We start from the raw sequence: 27,308 nt of genomic DNA on the forward strand, positions 1-27,308 counted from the left end.
TTAAAATAAAAAAGTATTATACAGTAGGTCAGAAAACTTGCACCAAACTTAAACAATAAAAGCCAATGCAAACTTTGCACTGTTTCTATTATTTCCCAAATCTCGTGTATTTTTGCATGGTTTTCCAGCAAGTAAACAAATAAATTAGCCCTCAAGAGTTAGGGTTCCTCTTCCATAAAAAAATATTGGGGAAGACAGGAACACAATTCCAATTAGATACTTTTTTTTATAAAATACAGTTAGAATTACAGTTGCTAAAAAATACTACTTGACATCAACAGATAATAAAAAGATGACGTAAAAAGTAGTTTTATACTTGATTGGGCGACTAAATATTTTTTCTATTGTGTATGTCTTACAGCCTATTGCTTACACTTGACTCTAACACAGTGTAAAATAATACAGACACAAATTATTTTTAATAGAAAAATATAAATGAGTGTCAGCACAGCAATAGTTAGACCTTTTGCGCGCTCTCTCTCTCTCTCTCTCTCTCTCTCTCTCTCTCTCTCTCTCTCTCTCTCTCTCTCTCCCTCTCTCTACTCTCTCACTACATTACATAAAAAAAAGGTTCCTTGTCAGCTCTAAAAATACTATTTTGGAGAAAAAACGGGTGGTAACTGTGAAAATGATGGTTTTGGGAGTTATCTATGACTGCCAATAAACTTATAAATGTACTCAAAAGCATAAAACGGAATTTTCCGGGAGAATTATTTTATTATTATTTATTTAGCATTGAAGCAGTGGGGCTCCAGAGCAGAACCATTTTAATTTCAGTTCCGGGGACCTGCTGATTCTGGAGATACTTATGGCCATGCAGTAATAGGTACCGGTAGCCACTCTGCTTGGCTACCAGAAATCATGTTTATTGCTTGGTAGCTATAATATTGTAGAATTACTCTAGTAAAATAAATAATCCTCTAGATTCTGATTCGGTACGTATTTCAACAAACAATAGGCTATTCTGGGATTAGCCAATTAGGCAAAGTAGTATAAATAATCATTGTGCTCCTATATATTTTACTGTATACTGCAGAGTTTCAATGTTCCCTCTTTATTACTGCTTTGAGTTTACTATCAAGAGTTAGATGCCAATTCCCTGACTAACCTTTGAACTATGTTTTTAAGGAAATGGTGTTAATAAAACACTAATATGAGGGAAGATTTTACAACTACTTGATTTTCCTTAGCTTAGTGATTTTCTTGGTTTATGCCTTTTCTCCTGTTCACAATTAGTTCTTGTTGCTTTATTGGGTTTACATCACCATTTATAGTTTATTCCCTAAATTATCTTTTTTTCTCCAAGGGTTTTAGTGACATTAAAAATGAAAGAAATTAATAGAGGTACTGTAAGAGATGTGTACAGAGGTACATTTAATGGAGACCGATTAGGGTGAAATTAAATCCTTGCTTTATTGCACCTGTTCCTTTTACAAGGCAAACACACACAAAAAGAAACAAAATAAAGGCCTACTCCACTTGGAGAATAATTAAACCTTTACTCCAGCCCTTTCTAACTGGGTGGGTAGCTAAGCTGGGTACCACCTTAAATATATATTTAAAAAAAAAAAAATATATATATATATATATATATATATATATATATATATATATATATATATATATATATATATATACATACACATCCTTGTGTGCTATGGCACTCTCTGTGTCCAGGTATAGAGGTCTTCTACCATTATCTTGCTGTCAGCATACAGTCCTTTTGTGTGCATCAAGACATCATATTTTCCTCAGGTCAGCCCAGTTGTGGCCTAAGGAAATCTCTGCAGTCCTCTTTTTCCTTATGTCAGCCCAAATGTGAGCTAAGAAATCTCTCTCCTGTTTCTCCCATAAGGCTTTTTCTCTAAGAGTCCTAATCAGCCAGGTGGAGTCTGGTTGATTGCCTGTGTGCAATTAACCAGCACACAGCTGGATTTAGAGGCAGTTTCACTCAAACAGTGATAAGTCCCTGTTACAGGTACCCAAGAAATAACACTTAAACTCAACACTTTATGAGATTCATTGAATGTTAGCAGCTGAATCAGATGAAATTGCTATAGTTTATTGCAAAACGTCTATGTTTCTAACCTGTTATACAATTTTAAAGATTGATTTTTTTTTTGTCCCTGAACTTCACTTATTTTAGAATACCAGGCTCTTTCACTTAATAGGACTAATGCTGAATGCCAGTCATATTAAAGTTAATCCAGCTAGTGAATTGCTTTTGTGCATAGTATGTGAAAGCTAGCTTTTTCCAGTCCCACTGAGACTATTTTACAAAACATATTTACAAGTTTGCCATTAAGGACAAAAAAGTACCCATTCTAAGCGCAGTATTTCCGGATAATAACTTCCTTGGCTTAGTGCTTTTCCATGGAGACCCATCTTTGGATCCAAAGTATAAATGTCTAGTTAAATCCTCCATATGAACTGATGGTGAGGCATATTGCAAGCATTACTAATAGAAAAGAAAAAAGGGCTCATTTAAACGACTTACTATTTGAATATCTGTTTATCAAGCAGGCTTTCTGAGTGGTGTTTTAAAGTTACAAAGTTTTAAATTAATTATTTTTGCAGTTTTTACTTTTCATTAATAAACTGGGATTTCATTATAGGCATAAACCTTGTTATGTCCATAGTGATGTTCCCAAATATTTATGTTTGTTAGAATACTCGTCGGCGCACCTGTATAATGTATTTAACTTGTTGTTGGTATGTTTCTGTGTTTATTGGAACCCCTCTTTTAAATTAAGTCCAACTGCAATTGATCTGTATTTAACTTGTATTTGGACAACACCCTGTATAGAAAATACATCTGTTTTAATGTCCCTCACATGTGCTAATTAAGTTGCCTGGGCTGTACTTAAGTCAGGCAACATAATAGAGCTAAAAAAACAGTTAGCATAGCAGCTCCCAGCTGTCTGCAACCCCATGTCAAGTGGTCCATTTAAGTGGCAAGCATTGTGGACTTTAAAAGGGAGTTCAAAAGGAGTGTACAAGTGGACAACTCCTACTGGCCCTGATTCCTGTATTTGAACTACGCTGGAAATGAGGATATCATCTATCCCAGGCTGCACATCTCAACACTTAACTATTGCTGTGATGCTGCCTTTACTTTTTATATTTGCTGTAACCTCACTTCTTTTCAAATTATGCACTTCCTTCCACCAGCCTCATTTTGTCTCTAACTCTATTCATATATCTCCATCTCTCCTTTTTTCACCACTTCTCAGTTCACATGAACTCCTTTCTTACCTGCGCCCTCTGACACCACACAGCTATACCCCCTGCACTAAAACAGACCCCTACACATCATCCTCACACATCCTCTTTTTATCCATGCTTCTCCTCCTTGCTTCTGGGGATATCTCTCCCAATTCTGGTCCCTGCTTTATTTCTACATGCTCTCGTCCTCGCCTGCCAAATGCAACTTCTACTCCATCTGGTGTCAACCCCTCCAACCTCATACCCATCCCCTGCCACCCTCCCTCCTCTCTCCCTTTCTCCTGTGGCCTTTGGAATGCTCACTACATTTCTAACAAGTTCTTCTTTGTGCATGACATTTTCTCTCTCACTCTGCTCCTATTTTCTATAACTGAGACCTGGCTCACTCAATCTGACTGCTCTGGAAGCTGCCCTCCCTTATGGTGGCCTTACTCTCTCCCCCACTACACGCCCTGATGGCTGGTTTGGAGGTGAGGGGCACCTGCTCTCCTCTCTCTGCCGTTACCAAACCCATACTATTTTAGTTTTCACTAAAAACATTCCTCTCATTGATTTTTCCATTTCCCCCTTTCCTCTCTCTGACAATCACCTCATCTCATTTTCTCTCTCTCGCTTCTCCCCCTCTCCATCTCTCTCAGCCCTGCTACAGATCCTGACAACCTGGTAAGGAACTACAACTCTGCCTTATCCTCCTATCTTGATCTACATGCCCTCTTTCTCTCTTCCATCCTCACCCTTCTAACCCCAGACCCTGGCTAAATTCCCACATGCATGCTGCATTCCTCCACTCGTTCAACTGAATGCCTCTGGAGGAAATATCATACTCTCGCAGACTTCCTTCATTACAAATTTATGCTGTCCTGTTTCAACTCTGCCCTCGCTCAGGCTGAAAAAAACCTACTTCTCTTCAATAATCAACATACAAAAGTCTAACCCACGCCGATTCTTCTCTGTCTTTGACTCTCTACTCAGACCACCCTCGACTGCCTCCTCTTCTTCCTCCATCTCATCTCAGGACTTTGCTGACTATTTTAAGGAAAAAGTAGAATCCATATATCAGAACATCCCCTCTCTTGCCTCCTCCCATCCCACACCGCTTACTAACTCTCCTCCTGCCTTCCTTGACTCTTTTTCTGCTGTCTCGGAGGAGGATGTGTCACTGCTGATCGCCTCTTCTCCCTCTACCATCTGCCCTCTTGATCCCATTACTCCCATCTCCTAAAACCTCTTGCTCCTTCTATAATCCCTACGCTCACACAGATTTCCACACTGCTCACTCGACTGTAACAGCCCTCACTAAAATAACTGATGACCTCCATGCTGCCAAAGACAGAGGTCATTACACTCTGCTCATATTACTCAATCTTTCTGCAGCATTTGACACCATGGACCACTCTCTTATCCTTCAGCATTCTCCATACTCTTGGTATTCGTAACAAAGCTCTATCATGATCTTCTCAGAGTCTCCTTTGCTAACACCACCTCCTCTATCGATCTCTCTGTGGGGGTACCCCAGTGCTCTGTCCTGGGACCTCTTCTCTTTTCTCTGTACACACTTTCTCTAGGTGACCTAATCACATCTCTTGGGTTTAAATATCACCTCTATGCGGATGACACCCAAATGTACCTTTCGACCCCTGACCTTACACCTGCTGTACAGACCAAGTTTTCTGAATGTCTCCCTGGGATATCATCCTGGATGGCCATCCACTGACTTAAACTTGACATGGCAAAAACAGAGCTCCTTATACTTCCTCCCAAACCTGGCCCTACTACCTCCTGCCATATTACTTTTGGAAGTACCATCATTCACCCAGTAGCTCAAGCACCCTGCCAAGGGGTCAATCTCGACTCCTCTCTCACATTCGTCCCTCACATTCAAAACGTATCTAAAACCTGTCGCCTTTTCCTCTACAATATAACAAAGATACGCCCTTTCCTCTGTTACTCGACTGCTAAAACTTTGACTCAGGCCCTCATTCTCTCCCGTCTCGATTACTGTAACCTCTTGCTGCCCGGCCTTCCTGACTCTCACCTGTCTCCCCTACAATGTATCCTAAACGCTGTTGCCAGAGTCACTCTACTCTTTCCTAAATTTGTCTCAGCGTCTCCCCTGCTGAAATCACTCGCCTGGCTTCCTATCAAATCTCGCACTCAATTCTCCTCCTCACTTTTATAGCTTTACACTCTTCTGCTCCTCCTTACATCTTAGCCCTAATTTCTCGCTATGCCCCACCCGACTCTTGCGTTCTGCTCAAGGATGTCTTCTCTCTACCTCCTTTATATCTAAAGCCCTCTCCCACCTTAAACCTTCCTCACTGACTGCCCCGCCTCTGGAAAGCCCTTCCCCTCAATAACCGACCCTCTCTATCCACCTTTAAGACCCACCTTAAGACACACTTGATAAAGAAGCATATGAGTCGCACCATGGCTAATATTATACACGATAAATAATGCTTGGACCCCTGCAGATGCACTTACCTGAATGCTCTCCTACTGTCTTTGTACGTTCTCCCCACCAATTAGATTGTAAACTCTTCAGAGCAGGGACTCCTTCTACAATGTTACTTTTATGTCTTAAGCACTTAAGCACTTATTCCCATGATCTGTTATTTGTATTATTTTTTATTTATATGATTGTCACGTGTAGTACTACTGTGAAGCGCTATGTACATTAATGGCACTATATAAATAAACAGAAAACATTAGTGATATAGCGCTAAAACTTAATAAATATATAAATAATAAATATATAAATAAAAACATACATACATACATATATACAGTATAATGTAGATGACCTAGGCACAGAGAAAAGGAGAAAAGAGGGATGGGGGGGAAACATAGGGTAATATGTCTGCAATACATCTTCAACACTAGGTGAGAGATGCACTTACAACAGGGTATCCAGAAACCGGGAGTTTCTTTTATCCAGAAGGATAACTGCCACAGGATCCTCGTGATATTATAAAATATCACCATAAGACGTATTCACAATTAGGGGAGGTAACCATAAGGAGTGTATAGAAGTGAGAAAGTCATACAGTGGAGAACTTATAGCTCCTATGGGACTCTGACATAGCTATTAAACTATTGCTGATGCGATTATAATAGCATGAGTCAAGTGTGAGAGAATATATTCACACCATCTCTCCTTCTACACTCTACGCATTTTTTATGTGTTCTATACCTTATGTTTAAGGTTTTAATGACTTTCTACTAAATTAAAAATTACTTGCACTCCCTATGGTTACCTCACCTAATTGTGAATACTGTACGTCTTACAGTGATATTTTATAATATCACGAGGATCCTGTGGCAGTTATCATTCTGGGTAAAAGAAAATCCCAGTTCCTGAATTCCTGTAAAATATTTAGTTCCAGTGGTACTGGAGAAAAGCTTGAAATCCCTACCCTGTTGTAAGTGCATCTGTCACCTAGGGCCTTATTCAGTAAAGGTTGATCAAAATTATCTCCATGGCATTTAAATCGCCATTTGTTTGAACGTTGCTATCACGGTATTCAGAAAGCCTTCATTACTGTTCATAGCAAAATTCCAAAAACGAGCGATTTGCTGCTGCGATAGCATCAACCCTCTGAAAAGGCATTGTATATAATGTATACCTGATAAATAAAATATATATGTACAGACGAGCCAATGGTATTCTAAAACTTGCCTTAAACTTGCCTTAAACTAGCCAGGTACATGCTGGGTATATGCTGCAATATTTCACACATTTCTGCAGACAGACTAATGGCCCATCGGATTAACAGTGGGGGTCCCTGGCAGTCCCATTCAAACTGAATGGGACTGCCAGGAACCCCTGCTGTGTTAATCCGATGGGCCATTAGTCTGTCTGCAGAAATGTGTGAAATGTTGCAGCATATACCCAGCATGTACACGGGTCTTTTTGGAGATTGCCCCAGGTTTGTTTTAGAATAATCATCGGCACTACAGTCATATAGCATTTAGAGCTATGATGACACAATAAAATATTGTGTTGAAACAGAAAGCAATGCCAATTTATTAATATATTATGTTTTTTTTAGGTGTTCCAGGGAAGCCACAAATTAGTGGATTGACATCACCAGTTATGGAAGGAGATCAAATTCAACTGACTTGTAAAACATCAGGTAGCAAACCAGCAGCTGATATCAGATGGTTTAAAAACAATCAAGAAATCACAGGTACAAAGCCAACCTAATTACACTGAATCTATCTACATGTGACAGGGCTGCTTGTACTATTGTGGAAGTTAAATGCATGTTTGCTTTTTGGCATCAAGTGCACCACCTTTCTTTTTCTGTTTTGCTTTTTGCTGGGCCCAGCGATCTTTTTTGTTTCCTTTATCTGAAACTTTACTAACCTTTAATGTGGTGTCCTGAGGTCAGTCAGTATAATGCAGGTATGGTTAATGTTAAACACAGTTTGATGTTACACAGCCATGGGCAGTCTCTGTTAAAAAGGAAAAGGGTGTTTCCTTCCTGCATACCAGGGATTAAAGTAAGTGATACTGAATGCCATTTATTTTGCAGAGTAAAGACATGCGTGGGATGTTTGTGATAGGTTCTGTTGTTTATTTTGGGCTTGCTATAGAAAATTGTAAGTTGTGTGAAGTGTATTATGTTTGTTAATTGTGTACGTTTTGGGAGACAACTCCCCTGTGTGGTTTACTTTATTTGGTTATGTCCTAATTAACCAGTAATAAAAGGGAGGGGGGTTCTTTCCCTGGTCTCCTTCTGCACTCCTTGTTGATGCTATGTGATATGAGGTTGTTCTTTTCTGCACTCCTTGTTGCTGCTATGTGATATGAGGATGTCTGTGGAACTTCAGTGAAAGGATGCAAACTTTCTAATGCAGATATTGCTGGCTACTCTGTGGCTGGAGACATCATGCTGGGGCAACTCGTTGTTGTACACCTGAATGTGGAATACCTAATAAAAAGAAGTTTCAGAGAACAGCAAAAGCCTCTTTCATTCTTCCCAGGGTCTGATGCTGCTGCTTCTTTAAATAAAAAGGCTGGGACTCAACCTTTCACACTACAGTATTTATAGCCACAATTCATATATATTGCACTTTGTGGAGTTGCAAGTTTGTGGTACTGTACATACTGTAACCCTAAGTGAGCCATCATCAATGTTGTCTTGGTGCTAAACTGGTAAACTGCTGTTGCAAAAAAAAAAACTCCACACCTCCACACCACATGCATCAACATGTTGTCATCAAATGCAATGGAATTACAGCTGAAACCCATTATAACGCGAAGCTCGGGTCCACATAATGAGACCGCGTTACAACCTGGATCGCGTTATAATCGCGAAATTGCCGCTGCGTGAGGACTTACTCGGCATCTGCAGCTCTCTCCCCTCCTTAGTTCATAAGGCTGTGTCCACATGCACGGAGCACATCTCCAATCTGAAAGGCAGTACTGTGCAGTAGAAGTTTGTTTATAGAGTCAATGACATCACACCAATCCTATGGTGTTGCAGCTAGAGAATTGCTGCTAGTGTTTGAAGGGTCATGGGTTCGGGTCCTGCATGATATGATAAAATTATTAGTGTAGGGGGGACGTGTGTATGTATGCGTGTCTGTTAGCAATAAAGCATTTAATGTTATAAAAAAAAACCTTGGAGATATGCGCCGTGCACATGGACGTAGAGGAGAGAGCTGCAGAGAGGAGAGAGCTGCAGATGCCGGGTAAGTCTTCACGCGGCGGCCAAAAAAAACAAACACTTGGAGATGTTTTTTAATCGGGAGCCACTCTCAGACCACGTTATAAGCAGATCCGCGTTGTAGCGAATTGTGCTATAACGGGGTTGAGCTGTATTTTTCTTCATGAATCTAAGGCAATTTCTTATGTCATTTGCTTCCTTTGCGTAATGTTTCTTCTTCTAATTTTATTTTGGTTTTTATTTTTTTAGCAAGGAGGAGTCAATTGCAGAAATATTGCAACAGGAGGAAACCACAACCTCTATTTTAATGAACAATTGTTTAAATGAGGAAGAAGTGCATACAGTAGGTAGCTTGATAGAATTAAAGTAAATAAAGAACCTGACCCCAATGGCATGCACAGAAAGGTTCTCAAGAAGTTAAGTTCAGTAATAGCCAGACCATTATATTTAATATTCAAGAACTTTATTTCCATGGGCTCAGTACCACAAGATTGACATAAAGCTGACATGATGACTATTTTTAAAGAGAGCAAGATTTACTGGAAGATTACAGACTTGTAAGTCTGACATCAATAGTGGGGAAAATACTTGAAGGTTTACTATGGGATAATATTCAGAAATATCTAATAGATAGCAACATTATTAGTATTAGTCAGCATGGATTTATGAAGGATAAATCATGCCAAACTAACATGATTAGTTTATTTGAGGAGGTAAGTAGGAATTTAGATCAGGATAATGCAGTCAATGTGGTCTATTTAGATTTTGTAAAGGCTTTTGATAGGGTACCACACAAGCGGTCCGACCTGAAAGTTTTCAATGACTTCTTGGGCGGCATATCCCCCTGCATGGTCCCGTGACGTCTCCATGCAGTGTCATGTTGCCAAGACAATGGGACACACTGTGTTGCTGTGTTGCCATGACAGCGTGACACCTGATAAAGCCGTGACATCATGTGATGTCCTATTGTCATGGCAACGCGATACCATTTGACATCACAGAGCCATTTTGATGGGATCATGCTTCGGGTGATGCCGTCGGATGATGCCGCTACTGTAGAAGGTAAGACAATTACATATATAAATAAAAATCATTAAAAAACAAGTCTCCGGTTCATTCAGCAGATGGTGGCAACCCTGGGGCAACATACATACAGTACAGTGAGGTAAGATTAAGAAAAACATGTTTCCTTACATCCTTTAAAAGTACATGCTTCCATATTACATTCTTCAATTCTAATTACCTACAGTACATTGGGAAAGGTCCCTTTACAAATATGCACTGCCTTGAATAGAACAACAAAGAATAGTTTTACACAAAACAAAGAAATAAAGCTCAGATTCACTGAGCTCCATTAGCAGATGTAATGCCTGTTAATCATAATGCATCCTTCACTAAAGCAAATAAAGTGACGTTAACCAGGTTTTAGTCCTCTAAAAAGTATGGAGCTATTTACTGTATAAAGTTCAGTATTCTAAATGATATTCAAGTGAGCTTATTACAGACTAAGAAATAGTCTTCCCATATTTATTAAGTTTTGTTAATGTTAACGCCAGAGAATAATGTATTGATATGTAAGTCATACTTACTGCAACTCTGGCATTACTCTCATACAAAAACTGAAATAGGGCTTCTGCTGCAGAGAGGGAGAGAGAAGGAAAGAGGAAGGTGACAAAAAGGAGAGGGAAAAGAGGTAAAAGAGAAAAGATGAGGGACAATGACTGCTGTACATTTTTTGCTCCAATTTAACATACATTAGATTAGTGAATTCTGGCCTAAGTGACAATTACCTCAAAACAAAAAGGGGGATATTTATCAAATTCTCCCAGCTGTAAAAGTGTGGCAAAAGTGATGGTTGAATCTGAAACTGTATTATTTTGCTCATTGGATCTGAGAGAGAAAAATCTGGTTCTCTCTCATGAATTTTGCTTTTTAACCTTAATGTGAAAACCTTTTAGTCTGTATGCAGACGTTCTGAAATGGATTAGTGTTCTTTTATTTAGGTAATCTTTCATTCCCCAAAAGAATTTATAAAACTGAAACTTGCTGCATTTTTTTGATTAGGACACACAGGCCATGACGATTCCAATAGAAGTTCTCTATTAAAATGTATTGCAGACCTTTATTTTGACAAATCAATATGACAAGCATTCTACTTTACTGAAATAAGCAAAAATCAATGAGCAACTCCTTAAGGAAAAAAACATTAATATGTTTCTTCTCTCTATCATACCCACAATTTTATTACTAAACCTTAGGAGATTGTATTTTATTAAGATGTGAAAGAATTCCCACGGTAAAGCTGCCAAAATTCAGTAAGGCTCAACTATTACAAGTTTTAACAGAGCTAGCAATGTATTAGAGATACTGATGTACTCAAATATTGATCTAAAATGTAATTTGCAATACTTTGTTTCAAAGAAAACATAGTTGGGTGATTTTAAGAATGATCTTACATTATCTACACTTTTTCCTCACCATCTGTACTTTTCTACAGACTTTCCAAACTGCATCTGTGCCAGGTACAATCAGGATATTTGGTAGCTTTAGTCCACTACATTATTTTGAATCCAGTAAATTACGGGTATCAGAAAAATGGCGTCTATGTACTGTGTCAGCATAGAGAAAAATGTGTTTGGATGGCCGATCCATTTTTTGGAGCAGAGCTGCAGCATAGATTAGAACAGTTTCTTAAAACTGGTGCAGAATTTACGGCTCATGCCTCTTTAGATATGGAGGATTTTGGGGGAGGGGAAGAAAAGTAGTGCAGAGAGACACAGACTGTGCTACTGTAGATCTCATAAGCTGTGCACCATGTAACTCCTCCGAACTCATCCTACTGACTCTCCCCAAGGTGCCTGTCAGGATCGCCTAGACCTCCTGCCTAGCCATAGCTTCCTTGTCCACTGGGTGTGCTGCTGCCTTCTGTTGGCTCTGGGTTCCTCTGTCTGTCTTCTTGTTGCTCCTGTCTCTGTCCTTTATAGCTTGCTTCCTGTCTGTTGTTTTTGCCTTTGCTTGAAATCAGACTCCTAATGCACATGCTTCTGATTCCTGATCTGTTTCTGTACCTGTACCTGTATTACAGAAGTCTGTTCACAGTAAAAGCCCTTGCTGGTAATCTGGCTTGTCCCTGTTTGTTCCTGTTCTCAGTCCCTGCCCCCAGACCTGTCCTTGTTCCCCTGTCCTGTTCCAGTCTCCTCGTTGCCGACCTCTGCTTGTTACCTGCCTTCGCTACCTGCAGCCTGCCTCGGACCTCTGCTTGTTTCCTGACTTCGCTACCTGCCGCCTGCCTCGGACCTCTGCTTGTACCTGACTTCGCTACCTGCCGCCTGCCTCGGACCCCTGCTTGTGACCCCTACTACGCTCGTGCTGTTCCGGCCACCGAGATCCTACCCGCCACAGGAGTCTCCCGTGACAGTGCCAGCTTGGAAAGATGGGGAAAAATAGGAGCAAAGTGCTTTGATATGTACATAGGTGCAGGGTGAAAAAGGCACAGTTTGCTCCAAAATTGCCCTGATACACAGACATAATATAGGTGTTGTATGGAGCAGCACCTCTTAGTAAATATGCCTCAAGATCACTTTTGGAGTGCCTCATATACATGTATGAACCTTGGTTAGATCTGCACCCAAGAATATCTTTTCAACCTATTTACCCTTCTACACATTTTAAGTACTTCAGGTACTTATACATATCTGGAGCTATTTACTTTCAACTTGGACGTGAGGAAATGTACTGACAAACGGAGCTTGACCATGGCCCAATCAAAGTTTCCCTGTGCCCACAAGGCACAAGTAATGCTACCTACCCTGAAGGGATTAATTTAGCTGGGTTCCTTGCTTCTGAATAGGACTCCCACAATTACTCTAAGAGCTGAGTAGAGAGAGCAGAGAGAAGCAGTCTCTCTGTCTCCATGCACAAATCTAACAGCAGATTTGTATTATTATTTTTCGTAAGTATTATTGAAGCATGGGGTCACCAAAACTGAACTATCTTTAATTCAGGTCCAGGGACCCCCTGCTTCCCAAGGTACAGGCTTCTGGATGGTGTGCATGTATCTCTTACAAATGTAAATCTCCCGCATCATGGTCCACATGACCAGAACATTTAAACAGACCCAAGCTAACGGCACCCCATATGGAGGTCTGTATCTCGGGAAGCAGGGGTCTCCAGACCTGGAATTAATGGGGTTCAGCTCCGGAGCCCCCCTGCTTCAATACTGAGTACTAAAAATAACAATACAAATTGTGAGATCTGCTGTAAGAGCTGTGCGGGGAGACACGGAGAGACTGCTTTTCTCTGTGCAGTTCTTACAGACCAGTTGCGACCCATTAGGATTAACACTGTGAGTAGTCCCATTCAGAACTGGTGACCCCCGCTGTGTTAATCCCTTCTGGGAAATTTACTCTCTGCTGAGCCATGAAAGGGTTGGCCGCACATAGGCTGCTCTCCATCTGCTTCAAATTGGGCCCATGCCAAAAGTAAATAGTGCAACATCTCTGTTCTTGTAGCCAAAAGTAGTTCTAACTCATCCATGTATCTTGCAGTAGCACTACTTGTTTGATGGTTTGTGTAAAGATGAAATTCAGCAGAACATGTAAAAAATAATTTGCCCCCACTAACATGTCCATAGAAAAGGTTAGTTTTGCAGTTATTACCTGTACTTCTAACGGGATTTGTCAGCACCACTGAAGCAGAGGAAAGAACTACAGATGCAGCGGACGTTATTCGAACACTTCACGCGTTGTATACCTCGGAATACCCATGTGATGGCGCATGATTTCTTCCAACCTTCCCACCCCTTCCCGCCTTAAGACGCGAGTGCAGAAAATGGCATTTTAGTGTTAGACACTGAAATTGACACTGTTGCACAGTAGCACAATACTGTACACATTACAATTCATTCATATCTGCCACGGATACAAAACAGAATCCATGAAATTCAAACAAAGCAACTGCAATAAACATGTGTGCCTTGGGTGATTGGCCGTGTTAATGCAACGTGGGATACAGCAGAGCACACGAAAATGACTCTGTGATTTGTTCGAATAATGGCCACTGCATCTGTATACTGAATCACACTTCAGTGCTCTGGTAAATAGTAAGGGGGGAACAAACAGTGATGGGTTAAGGTTTTTTCTTGTTTTATAAGTTGCCACTTTCTGCACGACTGCTCAATGTCTTTATATTTGTTTGATAGAAAATAGAACCAAACAGACCTTGTGAATTATTTTCAAATACAAAACCGCCCTTTCCAAGTTTATAATTATCTGTTAACTCACATTTTAACAGAGAAAAAAAAGCTGTGTGTGCTGTGCACGCGCTTAGTAAGTGAAACGTCTTTGATTTTTGTCACTGTTTTGTCACAGAAATTATATTTGTAAGAATGATATTTTTAATGAAAAATAAAAAATATAATTTCAGTGCCAAAACGCCAAGACGTTTGACTTAGAACACGTGTTTTAGCTATTTGCACTTCTATATTTATAGTAACTGGGAATTCTGTGTGTGTGTGTGTATGTGTCAGTGTGTGTGTGTGTGTGTGCCAGTCCATGTGTGTGTCAGTCAGTGTGTGTATGTGTCAGTCAGTGCTTGTGTGTGTGTATGTCAGTGTGTCAGTCAGTGTGTGTGTGTCAGTCAGTGTGTGTGTTTGTGTGTGTGTGTGTGTGTCAGTCACTGTGTGTGTGTGTCAGTCAGTGTGTCTCTCTCTGCTGGGGATTGTTTGAGCTGTCCCTGAGTCCCCCGTCCCTGAGCCAGCCCCCCTCTCTCCTCCCCTCCGGCGGAGGTATGGAGACACGGGGGGAGAAATGTCTAAGCTGTCGCTTTCTGTCCCCCGGCTTGGAGCCAGCCCCCCTCTCTCCTCCCCCCCGGGGGAGGTACGGTGAGGGGGTGTTCAGCATCCACAGGCCAGACCCACCGCTGTCCGAGTCTCCTGACCCGGAGTCAACCATCCTTCTCTCCTCCTTCCCCCCCAGCAGAGGTATGGACACGGCGGGCGTGTGGGGGGAATGGCGCAGCTGCCAGCTGCTTCTGCGCATGCGTGGCGTCCGTCAGCGGCGCCATAACTACTGTGCATGCGCGGCATGTCAGCGGCCGTGTGGGGGGAGCGTTTGCCATTAGGAGTGGCGCCGGTGGCTATCGCCGCCGCCGCCGCATGTGACAGCGAGCGTAGAGGGTGGGAGCAGCGGCCATTACGTGACGTCATTTCCGTTTCGCATTTTCTTTCGTCTCCATCTCTTCAGTTTTGTCCCATCATAACTAGGTGCCACTAAAGAAGTTTTACTTCAATAAAATATTTGAAAACCAAAATATAGCCATTTCAGAGAAACAGTTGCAAGTGATATTTTTCCATATTAATTCACGGGGTGTAAAGGAAAGGATTTGCTGCAGGAAGCCAGACAAACAAACACAATGTACGTGTACTTACAAACCCAAAACAGGTTTGAATAACATGATGCACCATGCATCCAAAATGAATTGCAGACATTATAACTATCACTTATTTTCTGTGAGACACACTGATTTGGAGTCAGTCTCACTCATTCTGCCCTCTTTCATCTCCTATCTCTAGGCCTTGCCTAGAGTCTTATTCATTAAACTGTGACAGTTCCGATCAGAGCACTATTGAGTTCAATGGGAGTTTCAGTTTGGTAGTGCCCCGATCTGAACTATTGCAGTTTACATGCACACAATGTAAAAAGTTGCATAATCAGTTTCTGTAAAATGTATTTTGTTCATTTCAAAGGCAGTAGCACAAGCATTTTCCTAGTGACTGCATTTATTTTCTATAAAAATGTTTCCCTTGTCAGATTAATTCAGGAAGCTAATATTAACTCAAAAACTGTTTTGGAGTTTTTCTGGTGTTTCTAAGGGTTGTCTAAAAATCTAATAAATTGGAGGTGGTCGTTAAATAAAGTTCAGCTATTAAACAATTACTGAAAGCTTTCAGAAGACAATTATAAATAATCTGAAATTAAGTTTTATGTAAGGGAAATGTATTGTCAATTGTTACTGTAATACACTGCACTACAGCAAAGCATGTCTGGTTAAGTACTGTGCTGTAGCTTAGCTTTCCGACGAGTCAATGCATACATTGTAGAGATTTGTTTGTGTACTGTAGGTGATAATCTTGAATTTCAAAGTTGTTTGTTTTCAATTGTTTCCATAAAAATATATTTTGTGTTTAACTTTTGCCAATTTTTTTTTTTAAGGCTTCAAATAATTGATAAACCTACTGCAAAGATATGAGGTTTTTTTTTGGAGACAAGGTAATTGATACATTTGCTGCAAACACAGAGAACCATATTTACTAAGCAATGCTATTCCATATACTGCCATACATACTGTATTCCATACATATACCATACACAAACATGTATGGGCTATTTACTTGAATAGGCTGTGAGGTGTCTTGTTGCACTGTAATGTTTGTTATGGTATAGCACTGCTAAATAAATGCACCGTGTATCGTACAAAATATATAACTTAAGTATTCAGAAAGATATGAACTTTTAATTAATTTTGATTGTAAAGTTACAGTATATTTGAGAATTGTAGACTTTTTCCAAGCAGAAGTGAGGGTATCTGTTGGTTGGGCATGCTGGATTGCATTAATACTTGCTCTTAATTTGCCTCCTTTACAATACAGATGTGCAAAAATTACAAGAAAAGGATAATAATGGCAGGACATTTACCATTATTAGCATTCTGAATTTCCGAGGTGAACGCAGAGATGATGGAGCCGTACTAAGTTGCAGAGTAGACCATGAATCCTTGAACTCCACACCACAGATAGCGATGCAGATTTTAGAAATCCACTGTAAGTACAAATTGTGTGCATTGTTACTATATAACTACATGTGGTGATTAAATGATGTCTCAACTGAAATGTATCATTTGAACTTTTACTTTAAATCTCATTCAAATAATACACATTGTTTGTCAAATTGTGCTGCAGTGCGATTTATCAATCCCTTGCCAATTTTAAATTGTAGTGTACAAATGCAAAACTATATCATTACTAAAAGGGTATACAACTCACCGTGGCTACTTTAGGGCACTTTAATATCATTTCAAAAGCTGTAGTCAGTTTTTGGATGCTAGTAAAAATCTAAGGTATTAAGCAATTTTATCAATTTGACCGAGGGAAAACGTGTCAATTTCCAAATGGTTAAAACCACTTCAAATTATGAGCTAATGAATATTCTCATTATACAGTAGTTAACATTAGTCTTAATTCGATTCATGAGATCATTAAGACGATATTATATTTTTAACCCCTCATTGTTACAGGAACCTGTGACCCATTGCACTGCAAGATGTGACATGCCTCATGGACACAAAGGGGCTTATTCTAGCAGTTTCTATAAAAGCATTGCCAAATTGAATGGTTTGGCATGACCCCACCTCACGGTCTGACATTTATGTTATCATGGTATTCAGAAAGAGTTATCGCGAGTCAGAAACCATGAGGTAGGAAAATGCCAATACCGCTTGGGATAGCAGTGTCCTTATCTCAGTGTTTTTTCTAAGTTGTACTGCTGCGATCTGCCTCCAGTCTGTAAGAGCGGCATCACCCTGCAGAGTTTTTACAGGCGATCACACTGTTTTTATTTGATTTTAATAACACAGTATTGAAGAAAGGGGTCTCAGGAGCTGAACCTCATTAATTTCACCCCCGGAGTCCCCCTGCTTCCCGAGTTACAGACTCCGATATGGGGTGCCGGTATGTTATTAAAATCAAATAACATCTCATTATCTTAGCTGGTAGCCCCTAAGGTAATGAAGGGGTTAAACTAGAGTACCTGGTTTGTTGGGGGTAGAGGCGGTAAGTGAAGGGGGTAGTTTCCCCAGGGTGTGTGGTTAAGCCTACCAGGAAGGTTGCGGGAGGAGTTAACCCTTTCATTACCTTAGTGGTTAGCCGCTAAGCTAATAAAACTGCCTGTAAATGTATTTTTATATATGTATTACATAGGATGGAAGCAGGGAGTCTTCGGAGCTAGTTTTAATGCGTATCAGCTTCGGAGACACCCAGCTTCAATCTGATGCAGTAAAAAACTATTTTTTCTTCAGTCACATCGCGGATCCCATCTCGACACCCTTCAGGTGGTGAGATGTGAACCTGTGAGTAGCTTGCGAGTTGCAGATGAGATCGCAGAGCTACTAGAATAGCTCAATTTCACAAGAAATGCGAGTTTGAGCATCTTTTTAGCTCCTGCAAGGTTTGTCTGAGCGGGAGCGGGACCAATCTGGAAGAAGCACTTCTCAAGCGAGTTTTGCATGTTAACTGAGCTTTCTGAATAGCTGCACTTGCAGAGTAGTTCGAGAAATGCTCAAAATGCTTTATAAGTCACCTATCGAAGCAATTAAAATAGGTCCCAAAGTGTTAATAGAAGGCAGAGTGGAGATATGTTGATTGAGTGGAAAGAACTGTTTTTTAAAGTAAGTTATAGAGCCTTTGTTCCCCACTAAATAATTAACAAAAAATGTAGGAATAATCCTAGTAGATCTCGAACCTTGTTATGACAGTGACATAGTTCAAATGAAAGATGGTGAAGCAAAATTGGAGAGAAAAAATCAAAACCTATCAATTGCACTCAAAGATGAAGGCCACAATTAACTGGCTTCTGCAATGCAATAAATTAATGAAATAGTAAATTACTGTCAGTATATCAGTGTTATAGAAATAATGTAGCTAAATGGTTGGAATACTGCATCGGCCACCATCATTGCTGATTAATATGTTGTTTTCAGAAAGGGCAACTACAGTACAGTAGTTGTTATGGTGCTCGCTTTCATGTTTCTTATTCCCCTAAAACATGCTGTGGGTGCAGTCATCTTACAAAATATATCAAAAGTTTGCATATTCTATGTTTCTTCAACATTCAGTCTGTCTCTGCACTGCAGGAGTGCGACTGGAATCAAAGAAAAAGCCAGTCAACTCAGACTCATTTCTTGCTTTGTGGGATTTTGCATCTGCTTACAATATAGACAGAAACGCACTTTGCACAAAAAAAGCCTGAAAGGAAATATAGTAATTACTGATAAAGCTACAGTGATCCATTATCAATTCTTTATCAGTCACCAACATTTATATGATATGTAATAATGTATGTGTACCATCAGAGTAAAATGTAAATATGAGTCATGTAGAAAATATCACCCTGTGTTCTTTATTACCAACAAATCAAGAATGCGTATAAAAAATAATATTGTAGAAAAAATATTATATTTTCTTGTGTCAATCAGAAAAATACTTTAAATCTTTGGTTTTCATTTTGAAACCATTTAGGAACTTCGGCATGAGACTCTAGTTGCTACATTTTGGGGGCAACATTAAGTATCACTAAAAGCAATTTTGATGCACAGTAGATAATAAGGATAGGGGGAAGGGGGAAATACACTCTAGTGACTGTCAATTAGGAACTGGGTGCTGGGGCTAATAGCGTATATGAACAGAACCTTATAAGAAAACAAGGATAGAAAGAAGGCCCCTATTGTAGCACTCCAAATTCGAATGTAATGATGAACTAATTAAACTTTAATAGTATCAATAGAGATAAAATAAGGTTGGACTAACAAAAAGACCAAATTCTGTAGACACTCCTAACTGAACGCTGATATACAAAGTGGCTGTATGGTATTTATAAGTGGTACCATATAATCACCTTTGTAGTCCAGAGCGTAAAGGGTGGACTAAATACCAAATACAGTCTTGTACTTGATGACATCTAGTGATGAGAGGAAAATAGCTAATCATGTGGTACAGTATGTATGTAAACAGTAGAGTTACACAGTAGAGTAACAAAGTGATGTGTTTTGGCACGCCAATGTATAAAACTGGTTTGATGTGTCAACTTTATCTTCACCAAGAAAAAATGATGACAGAGTTAGAGGCAGAGTTTAGATGTTGTCGGTGATGCATTTATGCTAAGGATATATACTGTATATAGAAAAATGACACACATGCACCACTTTTGTGCACCAGAAATGCATCAAATTGTCAAAGTTTCTCTTGGTGTAAACATTAAATGGGAATAGATGCAAACCATTCCTAATGCACACATACTGTATGTATCAACATGATACACCAGACAAAGAACAAGAACGTGTGCCAAATGTAAGAACATGAATCACGACATACAGATCTAGTCAACACTATTGCAACCGTTATTGCACAATAACGTATTTCCACTAGTGGGAGTTTAAACATATTCTAGTACAATTTGCAATTCAATGGAGCCTTGAGATGCAAAATTGCACAATTTATGCACCAAATTGTACAATGTACTGTAGTGCCTTACTGCACATAATGGGTGCTAGAATGTTAGTTACATCTTTAACAACATATGCTGTTAAGGATTGTAGGTGATACAATAAGTAGATTTTTGGAGACAATATGTGCTTTTATTTTGTTAAAAAAAATATCTTTATAGATAGACCCCATGTATTATTTGTCAAAGACACTGATTTGTTAATGTAGTGCTCCATTTGATTTATTTCTCATCTCTTACTGCTGGATATTTTCAGGATAGCTCACAAAATTACATCTTGCATGGTATTTTTTCTAACCACCAATAACTATCTAGATTATGTTTTTGAGGTCAGGGTGCACTGTTAGTTTAAAGGTAATTATATTAATGTTTGTTGTAAGATATGATCTCCTAACTAGCCTTTAATGAAAGTTGGAGATACTGAATATGTGTTTTTCTCTCACCCCCAACATTATATTTTTGTGATTAGGTTCCCATATTAGTTGTGAGGTAGTGTGGCTGAATACCTAATTAAACGTAATAATGTTTCAACAATGCCATGTGATACAGTACCAATTGAGTTTCTCATTTTAAGCCACTTTTACTGCATATGAACTACAATAAAACAGTAACACTGGTATAAGATAATACAATTTCCTGTAACTAAACACTAATTAGTTTGTACATTATATCGTTTTCTCTTACATTTAGGAATGATAAGAAAAAAAGAAAAAAGTACATTTTTTATACAATTAATATAATATGATATTTGTATTCATCCTCTAGAATACAGTAATTATTGTGTCTTGAGCAACATTTTAACAAGGAAAGTTTTACAAACTTAAATTAGTTGTTACATAGAATGGAGTTAGAACAACAATAAGGTAATAGTCTTAGAAAGTTAACAGTAATAAAATCATTATTTAAATCAGATACAGTAACATCAAAGCAGCACATAGAAAAATTAAACACTCCTAAGTCAGTTTAAAAAATGCTTTTTTTGTATATCCTTATAAAATGCTTCATTTGTTTTATTTTTTTAAGAAATATTGTTGTCAAAAACATTTTTCAAATCTTCTTAAAGCAGAAATCCTGACTTTTTTCCCCACTGCAGCAAGGGATTCTGGGAAATTACATGCAAATGAGCACACAATATGTCACATTTTGCCTCAAATCTATTTTTACATGGAACCCTTATAAGTTTATGCTTGCTGCATTACACAGCTTTTCAGCACAGCCTGGGTTAAGATGCATAGCCAGTAAACTTACTCACTGACAGCTTTTTGAAGTGAAACTTCCTTAGTGGCACCTCATTCAAACTAGGGCAAAAAAGAATTGTGGAGACAGAAATGAAACGGATGTGACGTCAGTGCTGGCAGTTGAGGCCGGGCTGTGTTCTGGCTCAGCCCGACCCCAACACTGACATCACACCCGCTCCACAAATCAGATGCGGCGGCGGCGGCGGCGGCGATAGCCGCCGGCGCCGCTCCTAATGGCCCCCGCTCCCCCCACACGGCCGCAGACATATGCCGCCGCCGCCGCCGCTCCTAACGCTACTATACGTCCCAGTGACGTCAGGCGCTGGTGGGGGAACTCCGTCAGCTGTCTGAAGCTGCTCCGGTCCCACCGCTGTTATTCCTCTTATGTCAGAAGCATACAGACTCCTCTGTCACCCTGCAAGTCCCCCTGCCCCCGGAGCAAACACTCATGGCCCCGGCTTTGCACTCCTCTGTCACCCTGCAAGTCCCCCTGCCCCCGGAGCAAACACACTCAAACACACTGACACAAACAAACACACATAATTACATACACATACCTCCGCAGGTGGGCTTGCTGCCACAGGATACACGGGCTGGAGAGTCCTCTGCCGCGGGGCTGGACACTCCTCTGCCGCCGGGCGGGAGACTCCTCTGCGGCGCTGTTCCCCGCCCACTGCCATGCCGCGCGCCACGCATGCGCAGAAGCGGCTGGCAGCGGCGCCTGGGAATAGGGTGGTTTGAGCGCGCCGCCGGGGGGGGGTGGGGAAGGGGGGAGCTTGAGCGCGCCGCCGGGGGGGGAGCTTGAGCGCGCCGCCGGGTTGTGGGGAAGGGGGGAGCTTGAGCGCGCCGCCGGGTTGTGGGGAAGGGGGGAGCTTGAGCGCGCCGCCGGGTTGTGGGGAAGGGGGGAGCTTGAGCGCGCCGCCGGGTTGTGGGGAAGGGGAGCTTGAGCGCGCCACCGGGTTGTGGGGAAGGGGGGAGCTTGAGCGTGCCGCCGGGGGGTGGGGAAGGGGGGAGCTTGAGCGCGCCGCCGGGGGGTGGGGGGGTATCTGCTCACAAGACTTAGACTGAGCCCCCCGGGTCCGCAGCTCCGTCGGGGGTGGGGGGAGTCAGGAGAGAGGGGGCAGGACACAGACAGAGAGACATACGGTACACACAGAGAGATACACATACACTGACAGACACACACACACTGACAGACACGCACACACTGACATACACACATTGACTGACACACACATTGACTGACACACACACACTTACTCTGACGCACACACACACTGACTGACACACACACACTTACTCTGACGCACGCGCACACACTCTGACGCACGCGCACGCACGCGCACACACTGACGCACGCACGCGCACACTCTGACACACACTGACACACGCACGCACACCCCAGTGATGTACCGAACACCGCCCCTGAATGATGTGCCTATTCCTTCCCCCCCACTGTGAGCTCCCCCACCCGCTCAACATTCATGATGCTGGTACTGCTGCCAATAAACACATACACACACACACTGACGCATGCACACTTTGACGCACGCGCACGCACACTGACTGTCACACATACGCACACTGACTGACACACATACGCACGCACACTGACTGACACACATACACTCACTGACCGACACAGAGAGACATTCACACAACACAGAGAGAGAGAGACATACACTCACACACACACACACACACACACACTGACGCATGCACACTTTGACGCGCGCGCACGCACACTGACTGTCACACATACGCACACTGACTGACACACATACGCACGCACACTGACTGACACACATACACTCACTGACCGACACAGAGAGACATTCACACAACACAGAGAGAGAGAGACATACACACACACACACACACACACACACACACACACACACACACACACACACACACACACACACACACACACACACACACACACACACACACACACACACACAAAATGACTGACACAAATACACACACTGACCGGTACAGATACATACACTGACCGGCACAGATACATACACTGACTGACACACACACACACAAACAAACACATACATACTCACTGACTGACACACTGACACATGTGTGCCGAGCACGCGCGTTATAAGTCAATTTCTGTGACAAAAGTCAATGAAGTTTCACTTACTATGCGCGTGCACAGCACACACAGCTTTTTTTGACCTTTTGGGTCTCGTAAGTGAGAGTCTGGTTGTACTGGTTTTGCAATTTAAGGCTTGGTACGTTTCACCACGCATTACATAAGTTATGGTGGGTGAAAACCCTCCACCATATAGCATATAGCAAATAAAAATATCACTTATGACCACATTCACGTCTTAGACTTTGTGCTCATTTGAATGTAATTTCCTCGAATCCCTTGCTGCAGTGGAAGCACTGTATGCTAGGTGATAACGGTGAAAAGCAGTATTGCAGACCTGTATAAGACATGTGAATGTGCTCACATGTGATATTTTGCTATATGCTACAGTGGAAGGGTTTTTATCACCTTTTTCATAATATATATATATATATATATATATAAAAGAAGTGATCTCCTTGAATACAAACAGAAGGAGACAAGCGACAGGGTACCTTTGGTGGTCACATATAACCCACACCTAGGAGCCCTACGCAAGATCGCCAGGAAACTACAACCCATCCTCAGGAAGATACAAGACTGCAACAGGTCTTCCCTGAAGCACCCTTATTATCATACAGACAACCCCATAATCTCAAGAATATTATGGTGAGGAGTAAAGTATTCAGCAGTACAACTGAATGCGGGACGAAACCATGGCAGGACCCAAGATGCAAAACTGCGCAATGCTCTACACAGCGGACACAATACAAATACCAAACAGGAATCGGGAATACAAAATCAGAGGAAGGTTCACCTGTTCCTCCAGCAATGTCGTGTACCTCATCATGTGCATGAAATGCCCAGGGGGCAGCTACTACATAGGTGAGACAGGGCAGGGGCTAAACAAGAGAATGAACCTACACGCGCGGAACAAGAGACAGTCCTGTCGGCGAACATTTCTCTGACTCTGGCCATAAGATGAACGATCTGAGGGTTGCCATACTCAAAGGTAACCTTAAAACACCGAAAGAGAGACGGTTGCATGAATACAAATTTATGCAACTGTTCGGGACACTTAGCGGTGGCCTAAACAGAGATCGAAATTTTATGAGTCATTACTGACACAAGTGAACTCTCTTCCCATGAGCGCTATAGGCCATGTCTGTACATACTGTGCTATATGTATGCACACACAGCTGTCTCTTACACATACTGATACTCCTTGTTTTTCCATCCCTATACACCTATAGGGACCACATAGTATCCACACACACTTTTAGTTTTGCAACAATCTCTCACATTTCCACACCTACGCACACCATTTATTTCCACTCCCACTCCACACACACCTTTCGTAAAGCACTGTATACACTGTGGGCTCTCCATTCATTTATATTCATGCAGATACACACACATACTCTTACATCACTTGCTTTCAGGAACCTTTTGACACCTCCAGCCATAAAACACATCCACACCGGGGGAAGGACTAGCACAGATAACATTCCAAGAGACACTGTTTTTAAGTATACCTTTTGCTTGCTTCATTGTAACATCGCCGGAAGAAGAGATCAGTGTACAGTATCTCGAAAGCTCGCACAAATAAAAGCACTTCGTTAGCCACAGAATGGTATCATCTATTTATTTTTTGATTATTGAAGCTCGGCTAACACGGTACTGATACCTCTACATGTATATATATATATACTAGCTGATATACCCGGCGTTGCCCGGGATGTAAATCCGTAATAGGTAGTATTATTTATAAATAGGGGAAGAATAGGATGAATATTTGGTGTAAAGGTTGTATAATAATGTTGAAAAGAAAGTTGGAAGAAAATGTCATATGATGTTGTTGTTTTAAAATGGTTGATTGTAAACACACCACAGTACAATGTAAATTTTTGTGACATAAGTGATGTGTAAATGTGAGGTGTGTGTCCCACTAGGGTGTGAGGTGGCGGGTGGGTGTTCTGTGCGGGTGGTGGGTGTTTAGTACGGATGGCGGGTGAGTAGTGAGTGGTGGGTGGGTGTCCCACTAGGGTGTGATGCGGCGAGAGGCTGGTGAGTATGGTGTGGCGGTCCTGCTAGGGTGGGAAGGGGTGTGAGGTGGTGTGTGGCTGCTGAGTGTGTGTTGCGGGTGGGTGTTGCGTGCGGGCTGGGGGTGGCGTTCCCACTAGGGTGTGACCGTCTGTGAGGCGGTGGGTGTCTGGTGCGTGCGGGCGGTGGCTGGTCCATGATGTCGGTGCGTAGGGGTGTGAGTGCGGCGGGAGGCGCCGGTGGGTGGAGGGTGGTGAGTGGTTGCGGCGGCTGGTCAGTGATGTTGGTGCGTAGGGGCGGGAGGCGGCGAATGTGTGCCGAGTGTGTCTGAGTGCGGGTGGCGGGTGTTCCGTGGTGTGAGGCGGCAGGTGGGTGAAAGGCAGAGGTGGGAGGCGGCGGGAGTGCGGCATGAGTGTGGGTGGCAGGTGGGTGAAAGGCGGGAGTGCAGCGGATGGGTGAAACGCAGAGGAGGGAGTGCGGGCGGCAGTTGGGTGAAAGGCAGGGGCGTGAGTGCGGGCAGAAGACAGGGGCGTGAGTACGGGTGGCGAGTGTGTGAAAGGCAGAGGCGGAATGGCATTGTGAGTGCGGGCGGCGAGTGTGTGAAAGGCAGAGGCGGAAGGGCGGCGTGAGTGCGGGCAGCGGGTGGGTGAAAGGCAGAGATGGGAGGGCAGCAGGTGGGTGAAAGGCAGTTTACACTATAAAAATCATCAATGGTTCAACTCACAAATAACAGCAAGTCACTCGCATTTCGTATAATACTCCGTCCGTCCCCAGCTACGCTGTACATGTTTCACAATATCTTCCACTGGCTCCACACGTGAGATCTGTGTTGCACGTCCTCCGCTCCGCTCGCAGACCGGAAGTGTTATCAGAGCACACTGAATTCAATTCCCCTGCTACGCCGAGACAGGAATCGCAACAGTTCCTCCAGATTTTCACTGAACCACAGTTCATTAGAGGAACAGAATAGTCTCAAACCTCACAGAGGACCTGTCCAGTGGCTAAAAGTGCCGTGTCACTGGGGATTAGGACCGCCTTACGCGTTTCGTCGTTAAACAACTTTTGTAGAAGTATAAAGGGCTGTCTCATACTACAGAGCTGTCCTATGCAAGCTGCTATGCAGATGGATTCCCAACCCGCTTTCTAAAGGACATGAGGCACAGTGAGGTGCTAAAATGCTGTGAACTCGTGTCAGGAGCTGCATGCAGACATCTTTGATTATCAGGTGCACAGTATCGTATACGGACACCTCCACTCCTGTAGATGACTCTCCTTAGAGATTTCTCTCCAATGTTTGTGTTTTTTAGCATCCTGTAAGTGTACTTCCTAGGGACAGCTTCTTTTTTAATAAATATACCCATTCTTGTGTCTATATATATGCAAGTCCCTGCTCACACGATGCGCGCACGCGTATGCGCAGGCATACACGCTCACCGGTGCTCGGCGCTTAGGTAAACACATTTTTTAAACTTTCTAGTGTGCTCATCTTCCCCTGCAGCGTAACCCCGTCATCCCACCCCACCTCCCCCCCCCCTCCCCGCGCGAGCGCTTGCGAAAATTTTAAGGACACCCGCCGCTCATGCTTGGAGACCTCTCCAAGCATGAGCGCACTCAGCGCCAACGGGGACAAAGCCTTATGCTCCTGCAGAGACAGCATTCAACACAGCACCTGTGAATTGTTGTTTTTTACTCAACTTTAGAGGGAGTGCCAGGCAGAAATAATAAAATAACTGGCACATCTTTTTTATCTGGAAATTTGTATTGCTAG

At 42.0% G+C, this 27,308-nt stretch overlaps 1 protein-coding gene across 4 annotated transcripts in view; it reads left to right on the forward strand.

Annotated features, from left to right (window-relative positions):
* Positions 1 to 27,308, forward strand: part of CADM2 (cell adhesion molecule 2) — a 1,412,134-nt gene that overhangs the window by 1,149,117 nt on the left and 235,709 nt on the right. For all 4 annotated transcript variants that reach the window (XM_075594001.1, XM_075594000.1, XM_075593997.1 and 1 more), the window contains 2 exons: positions 7,275 to 7,412; positions 16,546 to 16,716. In XM_075594001.1, coding sequence (XP_075450116.1) covers positions 7,275 to 7,412; positions 16,546 to 16,716 — 309 coding nt within the window. The remainder of the gene's footprint in view (positions 1 to 7,274; positions 7,413 to 16,545; positions 16,717 to 27,308) is intronic.

This window comes from Ascaphus truei, chromosome 3 (assembly GCF_040206685.1).
Source record: "Ascaphus truei isolate aAscTru1 chromosome 3, aAscTru1.hap1, whole genome shotgun sequence".
Lineage (NCBI taxonomy): Eukaryota > Metazoa > Chordata > Amphibia > Anura > Ascaphidae > Ascaphus > Ascaphus truei.